Genomic DNA, 27,562 nt, shown 5'->3' with positions numbered 1-27,562 from the left:
ATTTGCTTCCTCACTTTTTCCATTGTTTACCAGGACCTCTCTTTGTGTTCATTTGTGGGGCACAGGCACCACTGGCTGGCCAGCATTTATTGTCTATCCCTAGATTCCCTTGATAAGGTGGTGGTGGTGAGCTGCCTTCTTGAACTGCTTTAGTCCATGTGCTGTGGGTAGACCCATAATTCCCTTGGGCAGGGAATTCCAGCATTTTTGACTCAGCAATAGTGAAGGAAAAGCGATATATTTCCAAATCAGGATGGTGAATGACTTAATGGGGAACTTGCAGATGGTGGTGTTCCCTTGCAACTGCTGCCCTTGTCCTTGTGAATGGAAGTAGTCATGGATTTGGAAGGTGCTGTCTTAAGGACCTTAGGTGAATTTCTGCATTCCATTTTGTAGATAGTACTGAACATCAGTAATGGAGAGAGTGGACACTTGCGCATGTTGTGCCAATGATTTGTTCTGGGTGGTGTCAAGTTGCTTGTGCCATTGGAACTGCACCCATCTAGGCAAGTAGGAAACATTCCATCACATTTCTGACGTGCCTTGTAGATCGTGGATCGGCTTTCGGGAGTCAGGAGGTGAATTACTAGCCTTTGACCTGCTCTTGTAGCCACTATGTTTATGTAGTGAGTCCACTTGAGTATCTGGTCAATTTTAAACCCCCAGATGTTAATATTGGGTTTTCAATGATGGCAACACCAATGCATGTCAAGGAGCAATGGTTAGATGGTCATTTCCTGGCATTTGTGTGGCATGAATGTTATTTGCCATTTTTCAGCCCAATTCTCAATATTGTTCAGATCTTGTTGCATTTGAACATGAACTGCTTCAGTATCTGAGGAGTCACAAATGGTACTGAACATTATGCAATCATTGGTGAACATTCCCACTTTCGACCTTGTGATTGAGGGAAGGTCATTGATGAAGCAGCTTAAGATGGTTGGGCCTAGAACACTACCCTGAGGAGCTCCTGTAGAGATAACCTGGATCTCCAACAATGACCTCCAGCAACTATGAGCATCTTCCTATGTGCCAGTTCTGACTTCAGGAGAGTTTGCCCCCTGATATCCATTGATTCCAGTTTTGCTAGGGTTCCTTAATGTCATACTTGGTTGAATGCGGCCTTGATGTCAAGGACTTTGATTCTCACCTGATCTCTAGAATTCTGTGCATTTGCCCATGTTTGAATCAAAGCTGTAATAAGGTCTGGAGATGAGTGGCTCTGTTGTAACCCAACTGGCCTTACTGAACAGATTATACTGAGTAAGTGTTGCTTGATAGCACTGTTTATGACACTTGCCATCACTTTACTGGTCATTGAAAATAGACTGATAGGGCAGTGATTGGCCACATTAGATTTGTGCTGCTTCTTGTGTACAGAACATACCTGGGTATTTTTCCACATTTCCAGTATTGTAACTACTGAAACAGCTTGACTAGGGAGTGGCAAGTTCTAGAGTACAAGTCTTCAGTGTTATTGTCAGAATGTTGTCAGGGCCCACAGCCTTTGCAGTATCTGGTGCCTTCAATTGTTTCTTGATATCATGTGAATTGAATTGACAGAAGACAGGCATCTGTGTTACTGGGACCACTGGAGAAGGCCAATATGGATCATCCACAAGGCACTTCTGACTGAAGATTGCTGCAAAAGCTTTAGCCTTATCTTTTGCACTGATATGTGGGACTCTTCAATCATTGATAATCGGGATATTTGTGGAGCCTCCTTCTTTAGTGAAATGTTTATAATTGTCCATTTACAACTAGATGTGGCAGAACTACACAGCTTAGATCTCATCCGTTGGTTATGTGATCACTTAGCTCTGTCCATCACTTGATGCTTATACTGTTTGGCAAGCCTGTTTTGGTAGCTTCACTAAACTCGTTATTAGGTATACCTGGTGCCGTTCCTGGCATGCTTTCTGCACTCTTCATTGAACTAGTATTGATCCCTTGGTTTGACTATAATGGTTGAGTGAGGAATATGCCGGGCCACGAGATTGCAGATTGTGTTGGAGTACAACTCTACTGCTTTTGATGGTCCATAGCACCTCATGGATGCCCAGTTTGAGTTACTAGATTTGATCGAGGTCTGTCCCATTTAGCACAGTGATAGTGCCACACAGAATGATGGAGGATATTCTCTATGTGCAGGAATACTGATTCATCAATCAACGGAGGATGGTACGTTGTAATCACCTGGAGGTTTCTTTGCCCAAATGTAACTTGAAGTTGAGACTTTGTGGAGTCTGGAGTCGCTGAAGAGGACTCCCAGGGCAACTCTCTTTTCACTGTTTACTACTGTGCCACCGCATCTGCTGTGTCTGAATGCTGGTGGAATGGAGCATATCCAAGGATGGTGATAGGGAGTCTGGGGCATTGGCTTTAAGGTATGACTATGCTTGACTGGTCTGTGAGACAGCCCTCCCAATTTTGACGCTAGCCTCCAAAATGTTAGTGAGGAGGACTTTATCAGGTTGACAGGACTGTTTCTGCTGTGGTCTTTTCCAGTACCTAGGTCGATGCCAGGTGATTCATCTGGTTTCATTTCTTTGTTGGGACTTTGATACAACTGGGTGGCTTGCTAGGCCATTTCAGAGGGCAGTTGACAGTGAACCACATTGCTTTGATACTGGAGTCACGTGTTCATAGAATCGTAGAGTCCCTGCATTTGGCCCAACGAATCCACACCGACCCTCTGAAGAGCATCCCGTTCAGACCCATACTGTCTTCCCTATTCCTGCAATCCTGCATTTCCCATGGTTAATTCACCAAGCCTGCACATCCCTGGACACTGGGCAATTTAGCATGGCCAATCCACCTAACTTGCACATCTTTAGACTGTAGAAAGCAACCAGAGCACCTGGACACAGGGAGAATGTGCAAGCTCCATAGTTTCCTGAGCTGGATACTGAACCCGGGTCCCTGGCACTGTGAGGCAGCAGTGCTAACCACTGAGCCACCGTGCCACCCACACAGTTATGTCCAGACCAGGTAAGGATGGCACATTTCCTTTCCTGAAGGACATTAGTGAGCCAGATGGATTTTTCCAACATGATTTCATGCTTATCAGTAGACTCTTAATTCCAGATTAAAAAAAATTATTGAATTCAAATTCCACCATTGACCCATTCTGGGATTTGAATCTGGGCTCCCAGAACATTAGTTGAGTTTTTGGATTAATAACTATAATACCACCAGGCTATCACCACTTCTCTGACGCTCAGGAGCTTCCTTTAGCTAAAAGGGTAAGATAATTCATGTTGACATTTTTTTAACAAACCTGTTAAGGTGTGTGCTGACTGACTACCAAGACTTTCAACTTATTCTCTCCCTTTCCACAAAAGATTTACAAGGATGTTGCCAGGGTTGGATGATTTGAGCTATAGGGAGAGGTTGAATAGGCTCAGGCTGTTTTGCTTGGAGCGTCGGAGGCTGAGGAGTGACTTTTTATAGAGGTTTATAAAATCATAAGGGGCATGGATAGGATAAATAGGCAAAGTCTTTTCCCTGGGGTCGGGGAGTCCAGAACTAGAGGGCATAGGTTTAGGGTGAGAGGGGAAAGATAGGAAAGAGACGTAAGGGGCAACTTTTTCACTCATAGGGTGGTACGTGTATGGAATGAGCTGCCAGAGGAAGTGGTGGAGGGTGGTACAATTGCAACATTTAAAAGGCATTTGGAGAGTATATGAATAGGAAGGGTTTGGAGGGATATGGGCCTGGTGCTGGCAGGTGGGACTAGATTGGGATATCTGGTCGGCATGGACAGGTTGGACCGAAGGGTCTGTTTCCAAGCTGTACATCTCTATGACTCTATGACACTATAACCATTTCTTGTCATTCTTCCCCAACGATCGAATTCTGTTTTAATGAAAGATCACCATGTGAACTAAGTATGTCTAGCGCATTGAGGTGCATGTGTGACCCTGAAGAGCTGTTCATTCTATTGTCATAAATTTTAATATACAGGTCACATATAATAAGCACACCATAGCTATATTTTGATGCTGAAATCACTGGACATGATGCTTGTTCTGACTGTACAGTTTTCCTGTTTATTCAGCAAGGGATGGTGTTGTATTTTCAATAGCTGTCTCATCTGCTCCATCACTTAATTGATTTGTTTGTATTCCTTTGGAGCTTAATGTTATGTGGAAAATGTTTTAGTTACTGGCACATGGTCAAAAATTGTAGTATGAATGAGCATTTTATGTTCAAAGCTTTCGCCTGGTGATTGGCTGCTGTTGCAATTTCAAGAACAGTAAACCCACACAATGTAGCAATAGAAATCTTCTGCTTTTGGGAGAAGTGGGTTGAAGCAAGAGGCTACCATCATAATTGATCTAATTTCAGCTGCTAAGGTTGACAGTATGAAATTTTTCTGTGAACCGTGTGTAATTATTTTAAGTAATTTCAGCCTACCTCACATTGGAATTATGCCTTGTTTTCCATTGCTTGTTCACTAATGAGTTTCTTTATTGTAATGTATTTTATAGAATTATTCTTTACTCGATAGAACTCAGATCTGTGACAGAGTACAGGACAATATGAATGGAATTCTTAATGGTATCCTATTACACTTTTCCCCTCGCGGGTAGGTTCGTCCCATTACAATCGGCTGCAATCAGAAATTTAGGGTAAGGGGAATCTCAGTTATGAACTTGATGGTCTTTTCATGAGATAAAGTTTAAAAATCACACAATACCAGGTTATAGTCTAACAGTTATATTTGGAAGTACTAGCTTTTGGAGCACTGCTCCTTCAGGTAGCCATGGAGTATGTTCATAAGACACAGAATTTATAGCAAAAGATAGCAGTGTCATACAATTGAAATGATACATTGAGCAAACCTAGATTGTTGTTAAGTCCTTCATCTTTTAGAATGGTTTGCAGCTTTTGGTTCATTAATATGTAAATCCAAGAACTACTTTTAAGTCACATTCTCGAGATAACTTAAAGCTTCATAAAAGGTGACATCTCAGCTCAGACAATGTCAGAATCATAGAGATGTACAGCTTGGAAACAGACCCTTTGGTCCAACCTGTCCATGCCGACCAGTTATCCCAACCCAATCTAGTCCCGCCTGCCAGCACCTGGCCCATATCCCTCCAAACCCTTCCTATTCATATACCCATCCAAATGCCTCTTAAATGTTGCAATTGTACCAGCCTCCATCACATTCTCTGGCAGCTCATTCCATATCCGTACCACCTTCTGTGTGAAAAAGTTGCCCCTTTGGTCTCTTTTATATCTTTCCCCTCTCACCCCAAACCTATACCCTTTAGTTCTGGACTCCCTGACCCTAGGGAAAAGACCTTGTCAATTTACCCTGTCTATGCCCCTCATAATTTTGTAAATCTCTTTAAGGTCACTCATCTGCCTCTGACGCTCCAGGGAAAACAGCCCCAGCCTGTTCAGCCTCTCCCTGTAGCTCAAATCCTCCAATCCTGGCAACATCCTTGTAAGTCTTTTCTGAACCCTTTCAAGTTTCACAACATTTTTCCAATAGGAAGGAGACCAGAATTGCACGCAATATTCCAACAGTGGCCTAACCAATGTCCTTTACAGCTGCAACATGACCTCCGAAGTCCTGTAAAAAGTGAGGTCTGCAGATGCTGGAGATCAGAGCTGAAAATGTGTTGCTGGTTAAAGCACAGCAGGTTAGGCAGCATCCAAGGAACAGGAAATTCGACGTTTCGGGCTAGAGCCCTTCATCCGAACTCCTGTACTCAATACTCTGACCAATAAAGGAAAGCATACCAAACACCACCTTCACTATCCTATCTATCTGCGACTCCATTTTCCAGGAGCTATGAACCTGCACTCCATGGTCTCTTTGTTCAGCAACACTCCCTAGGACCTTACCATTAAGTGTACAAGTCCTGCTAAGATTTGCTTTCCCAAAATGCAGCACCTCGCATTTATCTGAATTAAACTCCATCTGCCAGTTCTCAGCCCATTGGCCCATCTGGTGCAGATTCTGTTGTAATCTGAGGTAACCCTCTTCGCTGTCCACTACACTTCCAATTTTGGTGTCATCTGCAAACTTACCAACTGTACCTCTTATGCTCGCATCCAAATCATTTATGTAAATGACAAAAAGTAGAGGACCCAGCACTGATCCTTGTGGCACTCCACTGGTCATAGGCCTCCAGTCTGAAAAACAACCCTTCACCACCACCCTCTGTCTTCTACCTTTTGAGCCAGTTTTTTATTCAAATGGCTAGTTCTCCCTGTATTCCATGAGATCTAACCTTGCTAGTTAGTCTCCCATGGGGAACCTTGTTGAACGCCTTGCTGAAGTCCATATAGATTACATCTACCACTCTGCCCTCCTCAGTCCTCTTTGTTACTTCCTCAAAAAACTCAATCAATTTTGTGAGACATGATTTCCCACACACAAAGCCAGGTTGACTATCTCTAATCATTCTTTGCCTTTCCAAATACGTGTACATCCTGTCCCTCAGGATTCCTGCCAACAACTTGCCCACCACCGATGTCAGGCTCACTGGTCTAAAGTTCCCTTGCTTGTCCTTACCACCCTTCTTAAACAGTGGCACCATGTTAGCCAACCTCCAATCTTCCGGCACCTCACCTGTGACTATTGATAGAAATATCTCAACAAGTGGCCCAGCAATCACTTCTCTAGCTTCCCACAGCATTCGAGGATACACCTGATCAGGTCCTGGGGATTTATCCACCTTTACCTGTTTCAAGACATCCAGCACTTCCTCCTCTGCAATATGGACATTTTGCCAGATGTCACCGTCTGTTTCCCGACATTCTATATCTTCCATATCCTTTTCCACAATAGATACTGATGAAAAATACTCATTTAGTATCTCCCCCATTTTCTGTGGCTCCACACAAAGGCCGCTTTGCTGATCTTTGAGGGGCCCTATTCTCTCCCTAGTTACCCTTTTGTCCTTAATGTATTTGTAAAAACTCTTTGGATTCTCCTTAATTCTATTTGCCAAAGCTGTCTCATGTCCCCTTTTTGCCATCCTGATTTCCCTGTTAAGTATACTCCTACTTCCTTTATACTCTTCTTAGGATTCACCTCAATCTATCCTGTCCATACCTTATATATGCTTCCTTCTTTTTCTTACCCAAACCCTCTATCTCTTTAGTCATCCAGCATTCCCTATACCTATCAGCCTTTCATTTCACCCTAACAGGTGTATACTTTCTTTGGATTCTCGTTATTTCATTTTTGAAGGCTTCCCATTTTCCAGCCGTCCCTTTACCTGCGAACATCTGCCTCCAATCAGCTTTTGAAAGTTATTGCCTAATACCGTCAAAATTGGCCTTTCTCCAATTCAGGACATTTGTATCCTGGAACATTTAAGCTGTCAATCCTGCCCCTCCCTGAGCCATGTTTCTGTAATTGCTATGATATCCCAGTCCCATGTTCCTAACCATGTCCTGAGTTCATCTGCCTTCCCTGTTAGGCCCCTTGCATTGAAATAAATGCAGTTTAATTTATTAGTCCTACCTTGTCCCTTCCTGCCCTGACTGGTTGTTTGTTTGACTCGCTTCTGTTCTCAGCTGTACCAGTTTCAGATTGATCTCTTTCCTCACTATCTCCACAGTAACCATTAAACTCTCTTTAAACTGCCACATCTGACAAGAAGTACATATCACTGCAAAGGCCATTTTTGCTCCTTCACAATCCACAGACCCAGAAATTAACACTATCTTATTCCTATACAAACACTGCCCCAGGTTAAATTAATAGTTATGGCTTATATTTTAAGTTTGATCAAGACACCTATCTCTTAAAAACGTGATCAAGAAAGAACCCACTCTACTCACTACTGCACATTCTCTGTAGGCCACACAAAACCACGATTAACTTATCTGAATCTGTGGTGTGAACTTTGCCCAACTGTTCCTCCAAGATCAGTTGTGAATTTCACTGTTTGTTTACTTTCCCAGATGTACACTGATGTCCAAGTAACTGTGTGCAGGTTCTCTCTCGTTCTCTCTCTCTCTCTCTCTCTCCCCCTCCCGTTCTCTCTCTCTCTCCCCCTCCCGTTCTCTCTCTCTCTCCCCCTCCCGTTCTCTCTCTCTCTCCCTCCCTCCCGTTCTCTCTCTCTCTCCCTCCCGTTCTCTCTCTCTCCCCCTCCCGTTCTCTCTCTCTCTCTCCCTCCCGTTCTCTCTCTCTCTCCCCCTCCCGTTCTCTCTCTCTCCCCCTCCCGTTCTCTCTCTCTCCCCCTCCCGTTCTCTCTCTCTCCCCCTCCCGTTCTCTCTCTCTCCCCCTCCCGTTCTCTCTCTCTCCCCCTCCCGTTCTCTCTCTCTCCCCCTCCCGTTCTCTCTCCCTCTCGTTCTCTCTCCCCCCCCTCCCTCTTCTCTCTCTCACTCAGAAAAAGAGAGAGAGAGAGAAAGTGTGTGTGTGTGTGTGTTAAGTGTAGTGGGGTTACCTGTAGTGTGACATGAATCTAAGATCCCAGTTGAGGCCATCCTCGTGGGTACCTCATGGGATAACAAGCAAACATATTGCAAATACTCGACAAGGTATAGTAGCATCTGTGGAGAAAAAAACAGTAAAATATATCTGATCTATGACCTTTTCATCAGAATGTCCTTTTTCTTGGACTTTTTGTTACTGACACCGGAGGTTGCCAAATTTAGGTTTCTTTTTGTTAAATTTATCCACTGTTCTTAAAATATTGAAACCAAACCCAGTTGTAACTGCATTTCCATGATCTGCAGGGAAGCTATGCCCCCAGACTGAGTACTTTTCGTTAATTAACCCACTATTTTCCTCATTTTCCCTTCCTTCAATCACTGAAGCTACAATTAGCTACCATGTTGTCTGGAAGATGTTGAATGTAAATGTTAATTGTTATTGTGTTTGAGCTTTAACTTTGCATTATAATCTTGTATTATATTTATTGCGATATCCTACATTTGTTAACATTAAATACATAGTTAATTACTAACTTGACTTAAAGTTTTCAAACATTTAACCATAATGCATTGAATTTCCAGCTCTTGGTTTTTAACAGTTTTGTACAAGTATCGTGTTGGTTTTTTTTCATTTCCATCCCATTTTGGAGGCATTATTGCATGCTTAAATTACACCCTCCATGTGCATGTCCGGGCCTAACCTCTTAAACTGTGGGTTGTTACTGTTGATACTTTGCCAACCTGCTTCTACAAAGGTTTCTGGTGGAAAGTTGCACAATTTTCTGTTTTGTTTTCACGTTGAATCAATTTTATGATTTTAAATTTGTGTTCTTCTGTACTGTTCTAACTGATCTGTGAAAACAATTTATCTGCATTATATTTTTTCATTACCTGGCATAACTCCATTAACCTAGTCAGTCTGGTGAAAATGCTCTGTTCTAATTCTCATGTCTTCCTCCGTAACTGTGGCTTCCCTCCTGCTAATTGGATTGCAGAATCTTCACAAGAGATCTGCTATCTTGGGTTACAACAGAGCCATTGCCATTTTATATTTCTTTATGGCTGTCTTCAGTCATTTTACATATACTTCCTGTCTGCTCTTGATGCCTTATTGATAAATGGTTTATGATGTTAGAGGTGAATGTCTTCGAACTCAAATCTTGCAGTGAACAACTTTGAAACTAACACACCAATGTACATAAACAACTTCTCCCTCTGACCAATGACAGCAAGGATAATCCTTTTCATGAATTACCATGTAGACTGACCATGATTATAAATTACTAACATGGTTGTGGCTGTTTCTTATATTAATAATGCCATGACTACCATATGAGTGCTGGGAATAATGTAAAGATGTGTTTGCTAAGCATTAGGTAGCTGGTTTCAACTGGTTCAGTATTCTTTGAAAAGAAACTTTTTTAAGTAGGCAGTGAAAAGTGATGTGACACCATATATTGTCAAAATTAAAATGGCTTGCTTTCAAAACTACACTCTAGTACCTTGCTCCTTGTCGAACAATGCTGGGAGTGTATACTTTACTGTGGATTCTGAAAAAAATTTGTACGATTGCAAAGTGACGAGGAAATTAGGCACAGGACATCCTATTGCAGACCAGAGTTTTTCGACTCCTTCCTTTTCTTGTGACTGGCTTGATAACAGTTTCCATAAGTAGGTCATCTCAGCTGCAAGCCAAAATGTCAAATAGTGAAGTCTTAATGTAGTGAATTGTTTACCTATTGATAAACATCTAAACTGCTCAATCAATTAATCTATCCTCCATAAATTTAGGGGATGATAAAAGATCATTGCTATGCAGTAAGTTAACATTTCAAGATTGATTTGACAAACAAAAGAATTTATAAAGTGGCAAAATACTGTACATGAGTCAGCAATTCATACCACCTGTTGTGACAACTGTTTTAAAAGTCTACTTTTGTCAGCAGACTATGGTAAATAAACGCTTGTTTTGCTGTGCATTACCTTTCTTGGTCTGAATGAACTGAAATTGAAGATTACTGTATTTTACAAGAATATTTTTCCTTTGAAATACAAGTAGAAAACAAAAATTGCACTACCTAACTGTTAGCAGTCTTAGTATGTTCAGTCAGCATAGGACCTTGTTATAGCCAAACAGACCATGTAGTTGCCTGCTTTTTCTCCTTTACATTAAATTTATTACTTTTTGCCTTGATAAAGAGGAACACTTAATAATTTTTGCATTTAATAAAACTCCACATTGATATTGACGAATGGCCTATACACTTGAGTCCCTTTCTCTGCTTCAAAATTTCATCGTCATTTTGGGGAAGAGACTATAATTCCCATCACTCTAGTGGAATGTTTTGCTCCTGATGAGGATGTACATGTGAGCAACAAATATTCTTGCACACTCTTGCGCTCGCAGCAAAAGTCATGAGCTTCCAAAAGCGGGTCAGTAGCACATTGCATTTTTTTTATCTGCGCTGTTTCAGAGAATGCAAATCACGGATTCCATAGATCAAAGTATATTCTCTGTCTGTGAGCCAAAAGGTAACTGAACAGCTTGTTCAGTTTCTAATCAATTGAAAAAAATCCATTTTAAATCCGGAGTATGTGGTGCTATCACCAAGATGGCCACTTGCTATTTGCACACACATTGGCAATGACATGACACCACCATGACAGAACCTTCTGGCTCCTGGCTGTGTCTTTCATGTCAGAACCTTCTGGCCACCCCCTGTCTGTGCTGTTGGACTCTGCCTAGTCATTGCTGACCACATATCTCGTTGCACGGTTTGGTACTTTGGGCTCTTTCTGAATATGCCAGTTTTCTTTCTTTTAGGGGCACTTTGGGCATGGTGCTTTAGCAGTATAGTGGTGCAAGTCTAATAAAACCAAGCACTCATAGATTAGTTCTGAAATAATGTCATGACCACTGGCTCCAGTGTGCTGATACTCAGGAGATTGACTACAAAGCTGTGCTTTTTTTAAAATTGTGGGAAGTGAGTTTGACTTGCTGGCCAGCATGTTTGCCTGTCCCTAGTTGCCCTTGAGTAGCGGTGAGTTGCCTTCTCGAACTGTTGCAGTCCATGTCCTGTAGACAGACCTACAACACCTTTTTGGGGAGGGAATTTGAGAATTTTGACCTAGCGACAGTGAAGGAACAGTGATATATTTCCAAGGCAGGATGGTGAATGGCTTGGAGGGCAACTTATAGTTGGTGGTCTTCCCATGTATCTGTTGCCCTTGTCCTTCTGGATGGAAGTAGTCATGCGTTTGGGAGATTTTGAACTTTTGCAGTGCATCTTGTGGATAGTACACACTGAGCGTCTGTGGTGGAGAGTATTGATACTTGTCGATGTTGTTCTAATCAAGCAGGCTGCATTGTCCTGGATGTCAAGCTGCTTGAGTGTTGGCAGAGTTGCACCTATCAAGGCAAATTGGGAGTATCCCATCATGCTCCTGACTTTGCCTTGTGGATGGTGGACAGGCTTTGGGGAGTCAGGAAGTGAGTTACTCGCTGCAGCATTCCTGGCATCTGGTCTGCTCTTGTAGCCAATATATTAAATATGGTGGGTTCATTGAATTTCAGGTCAATGGTAACCTCAAGATATTGATAATGGGGGTTTCAGTGATGGTAACACCATTGAATGTCAAGGTGCAGTGCTTAGATTGACCATCTCCCATAAGAACCATTGCCTGGCATTTGTCGAAGAGTTGACAATTGTGCTGAATATTGTGCGATTATTGGGAAATATTCCTACTTCTGACTTTATGATGGAGGAAAGGTCATTGATGAAGCAACTGAAGATCATAGAATCCTTAAAGCATGGAAGCAGGCTATTTGGCTCATTGAGTCCACACCAATCCTCCGAAGAGCATCCCACCCAATTAAAATGAGAATTTTTACAAGTTGAATAACCCACTGGTTTGCTGTGGCCTTGACTTCCCTTTCCTTGAATTACTAATTCAGATTGGTCTGTTAGTGGGTTGTATTAAACAGTGATTTCTCGGATGAGATTAACCAAGCTAGTCAGATTGTTTGTCATCAACAAACAAAAAAAAAAGACATTATTAGAGGAACTCAGCAAGTCTGGCAGTATTTGTGGAGAGAAAAACAGTGTTAGCGTTTCGAGTCAAGTAACTTTTCTTCAGAGCACTCTGCCTGCCAAGATGTACGTCAAGTGAAAATTTAATCAAGGTATCGGGGAAGAGAATACAAATAAATAAAATCACACTCCTTTTATTTGAAATTTGGCTTTGAATTTAAAATGATATCAGAGACAACTTTCCTGTGATATGTTCTTTGATCATAATGGAGTAATAGTGATTAGGTCAATGTGTAATAGAGTAACAACAGAAGGTTAACATGATATTACACGGATCAACTGCAATGATTTCTGCCCTTATATAAAAAAACTTGATGAAAATTATATTTATAATTAATACTACTTTCAGCATTTCAATGCTTAAAATGATACTGAGTCTCAAGGCATAGCTGTTTCTTGACATAAGCAGTCAAATGTTTTTCTATTTAAAGCAGTAGTATATAATTTCAAAATGTACTTTGTGGTATAGCATTTTTGGATTTAATTTATTTTTTTGAATTTAATTTGAATTGCAGGACTATTTGCTATTGTATTTATTCACATTGCATTAGATGCTGCAACATTTTTTAACAAGGAAAATTAATAGGAAGTACTTTTGGGTCATACTGATAAGAGATATCAATATTTTAGCATGCTAGTTATCTTTTATGGTTTTATTTGTAACTTGATTTTTTAAAGAGCAAACCAATACTATTGAAGGATGGGTGAATTGTGCCGTTTGTCACCTTTAAGATGATAGGAGTGTCAGGTGGTTGCTATTTTTGACATTTAGGCAACTGTGCCGTGTCGAAGTAACAGTTTATAATTGGCATCAGCAACCACTGAGGGTGAGATTCCCATAGATGGAAGCTGATGTCAGTGCAAGTTCAGCCATTCCAAAGTTGACTGCAGGAACATCAGCAACTTGCCGTATATAGTACCAGAGCAGCTGTACTTCTGCCCTGTTGTTCTTTCTACATAATCTTTTTTGTGACAGTGTATTGTTTAGCCTGCAGCAAGACATGTGAACAGCTGTTGAAGTATTTGGACTTGAGCACCTGTCCTGGTTAAGTCCAAATTACTTTAATTCCGATTTGTATGGGCATTGGCTCATTGTGACTTACGAGACGGGAGTGATACCAATCTTGTAGATTCAAGGTCCACTTGAGACTTGATTATATAATCCATGCTAACACATCGGTGCAGAACAAAAGGAGGTAAAAGCTACCATGACACTCTGAAAAAGAATGGGCAAAACACCTCCACATTTAGCCCTTCAATCATTATAATTGAAAAGTAGATTGGTTTTTAAATCAAATGATCACTCCTCTGTCTCATTGTTCATAGTACAACCTTGCTGTGTGCAAATTGGCTGTGGTTCCTCTATTACAACAGCGATTGCACTTAACAGCAACTTCCTTGGCTGTAAAACTATTCAGGACATGATGAGGATGTGAAAACTGTGACATAAATACAAGCTTTTCCTGTTTTCATTGTCTGAAAAAGAGGACCTCACAAGGGATTGCTTTTAATTCTTTGAGGAGAGCAGTGCTAATTTCCTCTTTTTGTATTAAAACAACAGTTTAAATCAGAAATCTATAACCATCTCTCTGAGACATTGAGAATGAATATATTCCGCAGTAACACAGACTGGAAAGGACCAGGGTTCCTGGTAACAGATCTGCGACTCAGAGGGTTGGTCCTTTAATTCAGTGATACTGGGCCGAGGAGGGAAGATCACCGTGATTCCTGTGTGTGATCATTGTTTCTAGTGACTGGTTGTGTGGCTATCTGGTGAGGAGAGGCGGTTCCTCGTGCAGAAATAGCACTGAAAAATCAGTTTATCACCAAGTGTTCACATGGCCATGAGACACAAGATAGCTGGCATCCATTGAATTGAGCACAAATGAGCTAGCATTTGTGAAATAATATCCAGCATGACCTCCCTCCATGATGAGATCAGAAATGGGATGTTCAGTTATTTCCAGTGTTCTGTATCATTTGGAACTCTTCATATAAGGGAAGTCTTGGCAGCATGCTGCAAGAGCTGGACACCATAGAAGTGCCAGGCAAAGACAATTTCCAACAAGTATTTCTTAACCATCTCCCCTTGCTGTTAAATTTCATTGCTATCATTGAATTGCCCATCCTGGGGTCACCATTGACCAGAAACTGAAATAAACTAGCCATAAAAATACTGCCAACAAGGGCAGGACAGAGGCAGCAAATTATGCAATAAGTGCATTCTCCTTTAAGACCTCAAGTTGTTGGAGGTAGTATGTTGGCATGGATCGAGAATTGGCTAATGTGCAAGATAGAGTGAATGGGGATTAGGGGTTCTTTTTCAGATTGACGTGTCGCCAACAGGGTTCCACAGCAATCGGTGCGGGGGAAGCAACTGTTTACAGTTTAAGTAAGTGCCTTGGAGGAAGGAAGTGAATATAACGTAACCAGATTTGCAGATAACACAAGAATAGATGGAAAGGCAGGTTAAGAGAGGGATGCAAGCGGTTTAGAGAGATAGTGATAGGTTATATTAGTGGACAAAAAAATTGACAAATGGAATCTAATGTGGGAAAATGTGTAGTTAATTTTGGAAAGGAAAACAAATAAGTAGAGAATTATTTAAATGGAGAAATACTGTAGAAAGCTGTAACATAAAGGGACTTGGAGGGACTTGTGCACTGGAATTAGCTAGCACAGTTGCAGCGGGTGATTAGAAAGGGCAATGGAATGTTGGCTCTTACTTCAATGGGGTTGGTGTATGAGAATTGTGAAATCTTACTGCAACTTTACAAGGTGCTGGTGAGACCGCATCTGGAGTACTGTGAGCAATTTTGGTCTCATTGTTTAAGGAAAGGTATGATTTAATTGGAAGCAGTTTGGAGAAGGTTCACTCGGATGATCCATGAATGGAGGGTTTGTTATATGAGCAAAAATTAAACGGATTGAACTCTACCTGTCGGGAATTTAGAAGAATGAGAGAAGATCTCATTAAAATATAGAGAATTTTGAAGAAACTTGACAAGGTAAATGCTGAGTGGATGATTCCCCTCTTGAGAGAGCCTACAACTAGGAGTTGTTGTCTCAGAATTAAGGGGTGCCAATTTAAGATTGAAATGAGATGGAATTTCTTCACTGAGGTTAGTGTCTTTGGAACTCTGCCAGAGAGAGCTTGTGGTGTCAAAGTTCTGGTATATATTTTAAGGCTGAGATTGATTCCCCAATCAAGAATCTAAGATTATGGGGAATATGCAGGAAAGTGGATTTGAGGTGTGTCGGGTCAGTCGATCCTTTTTGAATGGCGGAACAGGCTCAAGGGGCCAAATGTCCTATTTCTGTTCCTATTTCTTCATTTCATATAGTCTTAATTAACTCCCCTCCTGATTTTACCTGTGCCTACCACTATCTATCACCCACAAGTCAGGAATACGATGGAATATACACCAAATGCCTGGACGAGTACAGCTTCAGCAACACTCAAGAAGCTTAGAAGCATCTCATCAAAACAAAGCAGCCAAATTTGACTGGCATCCAAATCTATCACCATAAACCTTCACTCACTCCATCACTGGTGCATATTAGCTCAGTGTGTTCTATCTACACAATGCCCTGAAACAACTTAGTAAGCCTCCTTCAGTAGTACATTTCAACCGGTGTCCTCTGGAAGGATAGAAAATGAGCTGCAAGTGAATACTACCAACTCAATATTGCAGTTCACACCAGGCATCATCCTGATTTGGAACTATATCACTTTTGCTTTGCTGTTACTGTGCCAAAATACCTGAAATTCCCTTCCTAATAGCACTAAGGATGTATCTATAGCAAATAGACTGCAATGGTTTAAGAAGATTGTTCACCACAACTTCTTAAGCGTAATTATGGATTGGGAGCAAATGCTGAACTTTTTATCCTTCAGTCTTTGAAGCTTTTGCACCACACTCTATCTGTTGCATAACTTCTCTCCTGGGTCTCCTTTTATGCCTTTTTGATATCATTTTATCACTGACCTACTTTGACCAGATAGGATCCATTCAGCTATACCAGCAATAAGATGCACTCCAGCAACTCACCGAGGCTGTTTCAACAGCATCTTCCAATGTTTTCCAAGCTCGTGATGGCAGCCATCTAGAAGGACAACGGAACATCCATTAGCTGCAAGTTCATCTGCAAGCCGCATCACCCTAACTTGGAACTATATCTGTTCGTTCACCATTGCTCGGTCAAAATCTTGGAACTCTTTCCCTGACATCACTGCAATGTATCTACACCACGTGATCTGTGGCAATTCATTGCCATGTTCGTAAGGGCAATTAGGGATGGATAATAATGTAGAAACATAGGATTTTTGACAGGGGCAGACCATTTGACCCTTTTGAACCTGCTGTACTATTCAATAAGATCATGGTTGATCAGGTTGTGGTTTCAGACCCGATTTTCTGTTCAAACCTTAAATCTCATGTCTAACAAAAATCTATCTAATCCATCAGCCACTATGTTCTGGGGAAAGAACTTTAGAGAAAAGGCATTCTAAACTGTGTTCTTTAGTTTCAGTCTTGCCCACAAGAGGAAACATCCTCTTGGTATCCATCCTAATCATTCTCATTGGATCTTGTATGTTTCATTGAGGTCACTCAGATTCTTCTGAGCCAAAATGGATATTGACCTAAACTTTCCAACTTTCATAAAACAAGCCTCTTGTCCTATAAACGAGTCAAGAAACTTCTTTGTACTGCTTCTAAAGCATCCTTTTTTTAAAAGAAAATGATAAAATTCTACAAAGTACTCCAGATATGGTGTCATTAACACACTGTAGAGCAACATTCAAATTTCAGACTTTTATATTCCATACCTATTGCAACAAACAACATTCCATTTGTCTTCCTAATCACTTGCTGTACCTGCATACTTATTTTGTGATCCATGCAACAGGACAGAGATCCCATTGAACATCTCTCTCCAATTAAATACTGTACCGCTTTTCTATCCTTGCTGCCAACATGGACAAGTTCAGATTTGAATACTTTACAGTCCATCTGAAAAATGTCTGTCCACTCACTTAATCTATCTGTATCCCTTTCCACCCAGTTAGCAATGTCCACATCCTTTGAATAAATTTTAAAAAATGTAGGCATGATTTATTTGCTGCTGATATATACTCTGACCCTTTTTTATCTGGATAAGCCTGTTGGTTTTGTCGAATTTTGCACTTAAACTTACTCTAAAATAGAGAACTAAAGCATAGTTGCATGTACTACTTCATCAGAATGAATTTGGTATTTTAACCAACTCTTCCTGGTTCAGACTTTGCACTGCTTATTAATGATTATTCAAAAACAGAAAAAATCCGAGGGAAAGGAAAACTAGATTAAGACAGTGCAAGAGGAAGACTGGAAAAAATTAAGAGGCATTCTTTGACATTAATTTAGATCATGCTACTAGAAGGTACTTATACTGGAATGGATCTAGTGTTTCAGATGAGTTTAGATCATAGTTAACAAGTAAATACAGAAATTTTATGCTATTTAATGTTGAGTCTGTCAGTGAGGCATTGTTAATGGAAAACCATTTTTGGAGGAGCAGGGCACGTTGAATAGCAGTGTCCTGATTTTCTTGTTTATCTGTTGACATTATGTGGTCATTGGAATTCAACATAATTTGTTTCCTGGCTATTACCAGTGTAAAATCTGGCTCAGTGGCTTGACTTTCTTTAATGTGTTTATATTGCAGCACATCTAAACACTCCTGTTAATGTAAGTAACTCCTGAGAGGTGTTTTTGATCAGCTCTTTGAAGTCTCAATAGGCCAAAAATTTCTTCAAGCAGGCAAATTATCTATCCTCTATGGAATTCTTAAAATGGCTTATGGGCATAATAATGCCTCATTCCATCTTCTGGTTCATTGCTTCTCTCTTCAACAGCGTAGCTGAAGGTGATTACTTAGTTAAATGGAGGACACATGCTGTTCCTAGCACCTGCCTATACTCAGTGCAGCAGCAGCATCACGTTAACTCGTTTCTTTTTTTTAGAAACATTCAGTTATTCAACACAGGTTATGGTAATCAGGAGTGTTGTAAACAAAGAAAAAAGAACTTGCAATTAAAATACACCTTTTGATGTTCCAAATCTGTTTTGAAATATAGTTACTGTTGCTATGCATGAAATTAAGCATCAAATTAGCACACAGCAAGGTCCTACTAACAGCAATAAGAATAACTTTTTTTTGTGCTGCTGATTGAAGAATATGTATTGTAAGATACTGAGAAAGTACCTAGCTTTTTTTTTCAATGTGCTTGGAAACTTTTACCTGGACCTTATCATATTAACCCAACCAAAAGGCAATTCCTCGGCCAGTGCAGCACTCTGTCTCAGAAACACCCTATTGCCTGTGCTCAAGATTGTAGAGCAAGGCTTGAATGTATTGACTCAGAGGTAAGAGTACTAAGAGTGAGCCTCAGCTGGCACCTAAGGAAATATGTTTTTGTTTTGACACTCTATAAATAGGTTTGCAGACACACACCTCACTATTAAAGGGGTGAATAATGCATCCAGAAATAATGGTGTGAATTTTAAGTAACCTTTAATGCCCTGTGATTGGGAAATATTTCATCTGTCATGTGTGTTTGTTTGTTTTTGATGTTAATTTTCATCAAAGGTGTACTTTGCAAACAAAAGGAGTATTTAAAAAAAACTGCAACAAAGCTTTTACCTATTTTACTAAAATTACTACTGCTTCAGAAAGAGCAGAATTTTTTTTGTATTCCCATCAAGTGTATTTATAAGATTTTAGATTTCTAAGTTATTTTACGTTATATAAACTTGTAACATGCAAAATCCAAAGCAAGTATACAAATCATCCTTATGGCATGGTCCCGTCCAGACTGGTGCATAAAGAAGGGGCATTAATGGAAAGTCAGAAAGCTGCACCTGCTTGTGGAAAATTGAGGAAATAAACAATTCCAGTAGTAGAAGTGAACTGTTCTATATTTTGACTGTCCTCAGTTGGCTTATTTTCCAACTTCGTGATCTCATCTGTACTGTGCTAGGTTTGAGGTTTTTGATTTTCTTTTGTTGTATAATTTGTTAGTACTGTCAAATGACAGTAAAATTCAAAAATATGGTATGTGACAAATATACCATATTTGAAGGATCATATTTTCAATTTCTTTTCATTAGATTCTGAAGACCTTGAAGCGCTTGAATGAATTTCCTATCACTGTGGATATTTTAGCTGTAAGTTACAATTTTCTGCATTTTAAAGTTTTGGGAGTGGAAGACCATGCTCCTCATAAACTAGCTGCCAATCCAGTTTGGCATTGTACAATTAGAGTTTATAATATAGAAAATTTCCATTCCAAAAGCTCTCAAACTTTGATTAGTGAATCTTTGCTTTTTCAATCATTTATTTAAACAAATATGAATTATAAATTTGCAGAAATTCTGCAAGTAAATGAAAGTTAAAAACGATGGCCAGAACTTTGTGGTCATTGGTAATACTTTTCCAGTGAAGTTGCAAACAATATTTTAAACATTCTACCTTTTACTTATTCAAGAAGAAGGCAATGACAGGGTTAAGATTACTTATTGACTAGCACAATCTATTAGGATCTGTATTGTATACATTTATTTTTTTTAAAAAGTTGTTACAATACATTAATTGCAAATAACAAGAGGTGTAAGTGTCATTTAGAATAATATTTGAATTTGAAATATCCTTTATTTGTATGTTGAGATTAATAACATCTTAGTTATTGTTGTGTACATCTAGAGATTGACACTGCCACGGTTAAATATTTCACAATCGGTTTTGCTTTTACTTTCCAGTTTTCCCAATGTTCTTGCCCTCTTCCCTTGTCATTAAAAATTTTTGAAAGCAGTGTTGGAGCAAAGTGCCAGCTATATTGATTGTCTACCTCCAGTGTCTACTGATGTAATTGAATATTCTGTCCATATCAGTGTTTATACAAGAGCACATGATGGATAAGAATAATGCTGTTCTCACTTAATATTTCCAGCTTAAATTAACTGATTTATTTTTTTGACTAGATCTAAGAGTTAGCAGTAAGAACAATGGCTTATTTACCTTTGTAAAATGCAGTGCACCTGGGCCAGTTGTGCTCCATTGCCTGAGATCAGCAGAGACCTGAGAAGCCAACCTGGGAAAGTTTATCCAGTTCATTTTGGCACTATGCATAGTTTATTATCTTACCTGAAAATAATCTCTGTCTGGATGATGCAACCAAAACAATCAATATATCACTTTTACAACATCAAGGAATCAAGAGTAGGATTCTGACTGAAGGATAAGAATATACTGACAACATAATCTGTGACAAAAAAACATACATCAAGACAATGGAGATGCTGAGTTCTCTTTTTAGATTGTCAGATTATTTACATAATTCCCATAGCTAAACCCACTATAACGTTGTTCCTATAAAGAGTATTTTCATAAGTAATGACGAATGCTAGATCATCAAAGAACACCAAATGTAGCATAGTGCTTCTACACGAAGATTGTTTGGATCTACCCTAACTAAATATTTTGCAGACTTACTTATATTTGATTTTTTTTGCCTCCGACTGATCAATCCATTGCTAAGTCTTTAATTCTTCTCAAGATTTATCTTTATAAAAAAAAGAATGTGCAAGTCTATGAGGAAAAATAGGAATAGTGACACAATGTAAATTGTTAATTTGTGTATTGTAACAATTTGATTAAGCTGGGAATGTACAAGTTGTTACTCCTAAAGCGGATTTTTAGTTCTTAAAATTCAACATATTCCCATCTCTCTAGCCAACCTTCTGATCGTCAACGAATGGATGATTTCTGTCCAAGGTTCTTTTGTGGAGAACCTCTGAGCACATTGTCCTAGCCAAGCTACAGTTTCCTCCAGTTAAATTTGGGGAAACTGAAGTCACTGTCACCTTCTTCATTAGTTGTCCATTTCCCTTCACCCCCTGCTCCCACCACTCACCAGCAACAAATCCCATTTACTTCTCAACACTTCCACACTCCTCCCATAATTGCTGTCTCAAGCTAAACCAGACCATTCACAAGCTTTTTCCTAAGTGAGGCTTTGGATCTCATCTTCTTTACCTCCATTAAATTGTCCATCTCTACCCTTGCCTCAGCCAACTACAAATAAAGTTTGCATTTGTGTTTTTTGGATATCGTCCACCAGATTAGGTTACTCCCAGCAGCCTCCCATCCTCCTCCTTTGCAAATTTGAGTTCATCCAATACTCTGCTCCCCGTATGCTTACAATGCCAAGTCCTATTCACCCATCAATCACCACCTCGCCATCTTTCATTTTATCCCATTAAACCACACCTTAGATTTAAATTGTTTATTCTGTGATCATGTCCTTTGTAGTCGGAGGCTCTCGTCTTCATAACCTCTTTCAGCCCTACAACTCCCATAGAACTTTACATTCTTCAAACTCTGTTCTTTTTCACATCTCAAGCTCACTTCTGTCTCTTTTTTTTAAAACTGCCTAAGTTCCAAAGTCTGAAATTCTTTGCCTAAACCTTCCTGCCTCTCCTCCCTCCTCCTTAAATGCTACCTCTTTTGTAAGGCAACTAACGGATAATAGGTAACGATAGTTTGGAGTTAATTAACTGATATTCCTATCTTGTTTTTACACATAGAAGATTCAATAGAGTAAATTAACAAGGATGTATTATTGCTGCACTGTTATAAAAGAATATATACTCCAGATTTCTTTCAGAGGCAGTATGCCAAGAAATCAACTACTGTTGAATACACCATAAACACACATTTCTTGAATGTGTTATTGAATGTTGGAGTATAGTAGAATTACTGTTCAGTTTTTAAATTTATTAGAAGAGTGAGGCAAGGATTTGAGATTATGGTAAGTATACAAACTGAAGAAATTTATTTCATTGCTATTTCTTTTCTTTTTTATAAACAGGATACAGGAATAGGGAAAACTGTGAATGGATTCAGGAAGCATGATGTGGTTGGAGATTATGCCAAGAACTTAGTTTCAAAGTGGAAGAAACTGGTACCCCAGGAAGTAGAACGGTATTGTTTTAAAAGCCCTCTCAGCTTAAATAGGGAAGTCTTCCTGTGTACACAATACATACACAATTTTCCTATTTGTGTTTAATATATAACAGCCAAATTCTTGAACTTGAAAGAAAGAGAATTATTAATCGTGTTATAATGCATAAAAAAACTAAAATGCACCCTTGTTCCCACAATGTGGTAGTTTTAAATGTGGAGGTTGTCATTTTTAATTGACCCCAACTCAAGCTCTTTGGCAATTTATTGCCACCAGTTTTGTAACTGGAAATCTTTTTTTTATATTAATGTTAAAATAGAGGGAATGGCATTCCAAACTAAAGTGATCAGAAATCTGAACTTCTAAGTAATAAAATTTTGTTTTTTGGGTGTCCTTTTGAATGTCCTAGTGTTTAATTACTATTAAAGATGAACAAATGTAATGCAGTATCTCACATTCCTTGGGAGTGTCCATTCCACTGAACTAGGAAATCAGCTTCAAGTCCTACCTGCTCCAGATATGAAAATAACTTCTCTGGCCAGGTTGATTAGAAAATATCTAAGTAAAGTATTTGAGTGATACTTGAAAGATGATTAGAATTTGCAGTTGAAAAAAATAACTGCCTTTGCCTCTCTGCTATCTTGCCCCCCCCCCCCAAAAAAAAAGTCCCTGATATTTGATTAACAAGAGCATGGCACCAACTTCAGTACTTTTCAGAATTATAAGTTTGAATGTTGACTCCTCTGTTATATTTATAACATGTTGCTTTATACAGATATAATAATTGTAACTTGAGTTTACATGAATGAATCGGGCAGGAATTCTATCTTTTGTTCAACTAAATTGTTACATGATCCAATCATCTTTATGACTCCTTGCCTTCCTTTCTCTGCGTTCCAAAGCAATTATCTTTACCAGTGGCATTCTTAGAATGGCTGGACACTTAACTGGAGATCAGAGTCCTGATCACCTTACAGCTGACTCATTAGTCTTCAGTCACTCTGCAACAACATGTAAACATTATCTTGTTGGTACACATTTTGCTGTTATTCATTGGGATTGAATGAGAACTACTTTATATTCCTCTGCAAACTAAAGATTAGTGCTATAATTCTATTTCTCTGGCTTGCATAATGTTTTGTAGTGGACCCAACAGTGATTTATCTTGCCTTTCTGCCATTGAAACGTAAACTTTTATTGTAGAAGAAAACAATTTGACATTGTGTGCCTGTGCTGACTTTCAAATAACTATTCATGTGTTCCTCATATGTAAATGTATACCATTACTGTCAGCAGGTTTGATTTGAGGAGCTCAGAGTTGACTCTGATGTTGACAATTAACATGAACAAATGGATACTTTTTTTAGTAAATATTAGAAATCAGTGATTGAGAGTTCAGCTTGACTTTGTTCCATGTTCCCTCTATTAAGCATGTGAACTAATTGTTAATCCTTCTAGAGATCTGAGATTGAAAGTAAGACCACCATAAACTGTGTTGCTTGGTTCCACTTTACCAGTGCTTCTGCCTGCTGTTGAATGTTCTTTTAAAAATAGAATGCTTTCTTATTTTCTAAGTACTGCTGCAGTGCCAATTAGAACTTTCTTATGGCCAATTATTAATTATATGTTTATTTTGTTCAGATCCACCAATACATTGGACGAGCGACAATTTAGTTACAATAAAGGGGTATCTAGAAAGAGACACCGGGAACTTCCTTCAGAAGATGATTATGGACAGACATTCCAGATCCTTCATAGAGAGTCCAGTGAACCAAACTATGAACATATTCATGAGAAAAGGAGACATTTATTGGAGAATGAGAAATCTTTCAGATCTGGTAGCCAAAGCTTTCAGTCTTCAAAATCCAATTTTAAAGAAGAGGCAGAGAGATGGACTAAATCTCCTCCTGTGGAGGACTATGATGAGGAGAATGACTATTCTGAGGAAGATGTTGAACAGCCTATGCAGCCATCAAAAAGTTTCCAGAAAGCTCCTCGGGACCATCACAGCTCACGGGTAGAAGTAAACACAGGCCGGGACAGGGAACATAAGTCTTCGCACAAGGGAAAACAGCAATCAGTTATAAAAGATGAAGAAAAATATAAACTTTCATCACTACAAATGCAAGATAAAATAAAATCTTCCTTAAAGGAACAGCATAATCATAGGGACCGAGGAGAGTTTGCGTCAATAAGTTCCAGTCATAAGAAACCTCGCCAGCAACCTGAGGAAACTTTAGAATGTAAAAAATATAAGCATAGAGACTCAGACAAACGAAAACCTGATCATGAAGAACCAAGGGATACATCAGACAAACCCAAAGAGAAACCGACATCAAGTAAACAGAGAGAACAGTCAGATTCCAAAAAATCCAAACCTACAGAAAAACATCAGTCTGTTTCTTTCCCTAAGGACTCGACTAAACCAGAAATAGCTGATGACTTTGAAGAACCAACAATGTCATTTGAGTCTTACCTAATCTATGACCAGCCACAGAAGAAAAGGAAAAAGGTTAACAAACCTGTTGAGAAAGTTAAAGAGACTCGGCCAGATAAATCCAAAGGCTCAGATAAACTTGTGTCAAAATCGGATTCTAGAACCTCAGATCCCTCTTGGAGAGAGAAGAATGTTGAAGAAAAGAAGAAATCCAAACGGCACATTAAAGAAGAGGCTAGTGTTAAACCGAGAAAGGTAAAATTAAGATTAAATAAAATTGCATTAAGATCTTAGCTAATTCTGGGGGAAAAAAAAAGTCTTTTATAGATTATAGAAGTTTAACAGGATGCTGCCAGAACTGCTATGCTCTTCCAGCACCACTGATGCAGAATATAGAAGTTTAACAGTCATCTTGTTTGTGAAATCTGGGGTGACATGGGTTAAAATTCCGCCCTTTAGATCTAGAGTGTATGAATTTTTACATGAGCTTAATGACCACAGCTTGCCAAAGACAGGAAAAGAGAGACTAGCCTTTTGCTAAAAGTGACCAAGTTTGAAGGCACTGTGTTCTTACAATTGTTTATAAGTTGGTTCATCTGTTGCTATATTTTTAACTCCCATAGAATACCCTACAAGAATTATATGGTCTATAGGAGTGTAGCCATTGGAAAAGCAGAGAACAGAAAAAGGAGCAATTGCACATTTGAGTCTCAAGGACCTACTATGACATTAACCGAATGAAATAACAATGTTTATTTCAAACTGTACATCTGTAACAAAATTCTTGGCCTAGTGGTTTTGCTTTCTGAACAATTGTATTGCCTGTTGGGTAGAAACCTGCCTGAATTTCAAACTCAAATTAAGTATCAACTGTTTTGTCCCTTTTATTGTTGGTGACTAATTGTGCATTTGGAAGAGGAACTATATGTACTTAGTGCTTTAATTTGACAGTGAAGTTCAAAAGCCTCAACACATCCTGCGGAAGTAAACCAGTGTCACCATTAATTTAATCTTGCCAAACACTTGCTCTGCACTCCATTATTAAAATTAGAAACTAGTCTCAAGATGTGTGAAAATGGCAAGAATATTGATGAGGTTGAATTCTACACAATAAGAAACATTCCTGTTACTTCAGACTTTGGTACTAACTGCCTTATGATGCTAAGTACAAATTTGGCAAGTTCAAGAAATGTGGAGAGAATATAGACTGTCTTGTGCTTGATTTTTGCTTCATTTTTCCATTATGGTGAAAAGCATGTGTGATTACTATGAACATCTGTTTTTTCTGATTTTAACCTGAGAATTTTATTTGCTACAGCCAAGTATGGTGCTAGGTCCTCTACTTTTTGTCATTTACGTAAACTATTTGGATGCGAGCATAAGAGGTACACTTAGTAAGTTTGCAGATGACACCAAAATTGGAGGTGTAGTGGACAACGAAGAGGGTTACCTCAGATTACAACAGGATCTGGACCAGATGGGCCAATGAGCTGAGAAGTGATAGATGAAGTTTAATTCAGATAAATGCGAGGTGCTGCATTTTGGGAAAGCAAATCTTAGCAGGACTTACACACTTAATGGTAAGGTCCTAGGGAGTGTTGCTGAACAAAGAGACCTTGGAGTGCAGGTTCATAGCTCCTTGAAAGTGGAGTCGCAGGTAGATAGAATAGTTAAGAAGGTATATGGTATGCTTTCCTTTATTGGTCAGAGTATTGAGTACAGGAGTTGGGAGGTCATGTTGCAGCTGTACAGGACATTGGTTAGGCCACTGTTGGAATATTGCATGCAATTCTGGTCTCCTTCCTATAGGAAAGATGTTGTGAAACTTGAAAGGGTTCAGAAAAGATTTACAAGGATGTTGCCAGGGTTGGAGGATTTGAGCTATAGAGAGAGGCTGAACAGGCTGGGACTGTTTTCCCTGGAGCTTGGAGGTTGAGAGGTGACCTTATAAAGGTTTACAAAATTATGAGGGGCATGGATAGGGTAAATAGGCAAAGTCTTTTCCCTGGGGTTGGGGAGTCCAGAACTAGAGGGCATAGGTTTAGGGTGAGAGGGGAAAGATAGGAAAGAGACCTAAGGGGCAATGTTTTCACACAGAGGGTGGTACACGTATGGAATGATCTGCCAGACGAAGTGGTGGAGGGTGGTACACTTGCAACATTTAAGAGGCATTTGGATAGGTATGTGAATAGGAAGGGTTTGGAGGGATGTGGGCCGGGTGCTGGCAGGTGGGACTAGATTGTGTTGGGACATCTGGTTGACATGGATGGGTTGGACCAAAGGGTCTGTTTCCATGCTGTGTATCTCTGACTCTATATCAGTGGACTGCCCAGCCACCGACTGGCTTTGGAAACAGGTTAGCTGTCAGACTTCTGGCCACAGAACTAAATTTGGCATAGTGTTGAACTGTAGAGTCATTGAAAAGACTTCTTTTTATTATGACATAATTTATTTTAATACTTATCTAATAAGAAATAATGGTACTATCAATATTCTCAGCAGCACTTTATTTGTCGAAGGCTATTAGCCTTAAAAGTAGAGTGAACCACAAAAGGAAAAGATGTAGCAATACATCAGCAATAAAGTATTTAGTTTTACACTGGCCAATATCTCTCAGTT

The 27,562-nt window shown here is 39.4% G+C and overlaps 1 protein-coding gene across 1 annotated transcript in view; it reads left to right on the top strand.

The window, feature by feature from the left end:
* Positions 1-27,562, top strand: part of eloa (elongin A) — a 51,665-nt gene that overhangs the window by 6,503 nt on the left and 17,600 nt on the right. Inside the window, exons 2-4 of the mRNA XM_060847344.1 lie at positions 19,655-19,711; positions 22,414-22,526; positions 24,148-25,198. Of these exons, the coding sequence (XP_060703327.1) occupies positions 19,655-19,711; positions 22,414-22,526; positions 24,148-25,198 (1,221 nt within the window). The remainder of the gene's footprint in view (positions 1-19,654; positions 19,712-22,413; positions 22,527-24,147; positions 25,199-27,562) is intronic.

Source organism: Hemiscyllium ocellatum, chromosome 30 (assembly GCF_020745735.1).
Source record: "Hemiscyllium ocellatum isolate sHemOce1 chromosome 30, sHemOce1.pat.X.cur, whole genome shotgun sequence".
NCBI lineage: Eukaryota > Metazoa > Chordata > Chondrichthyes > Orectolobiformes > Hemiscylliidae > Hemiscyllium > Hemiscyllium ocellatum.
Note: the sequence above shows the minus strand (reverse complement) of the source record. Positions and strands in the feature narration are given on the sequence as shown.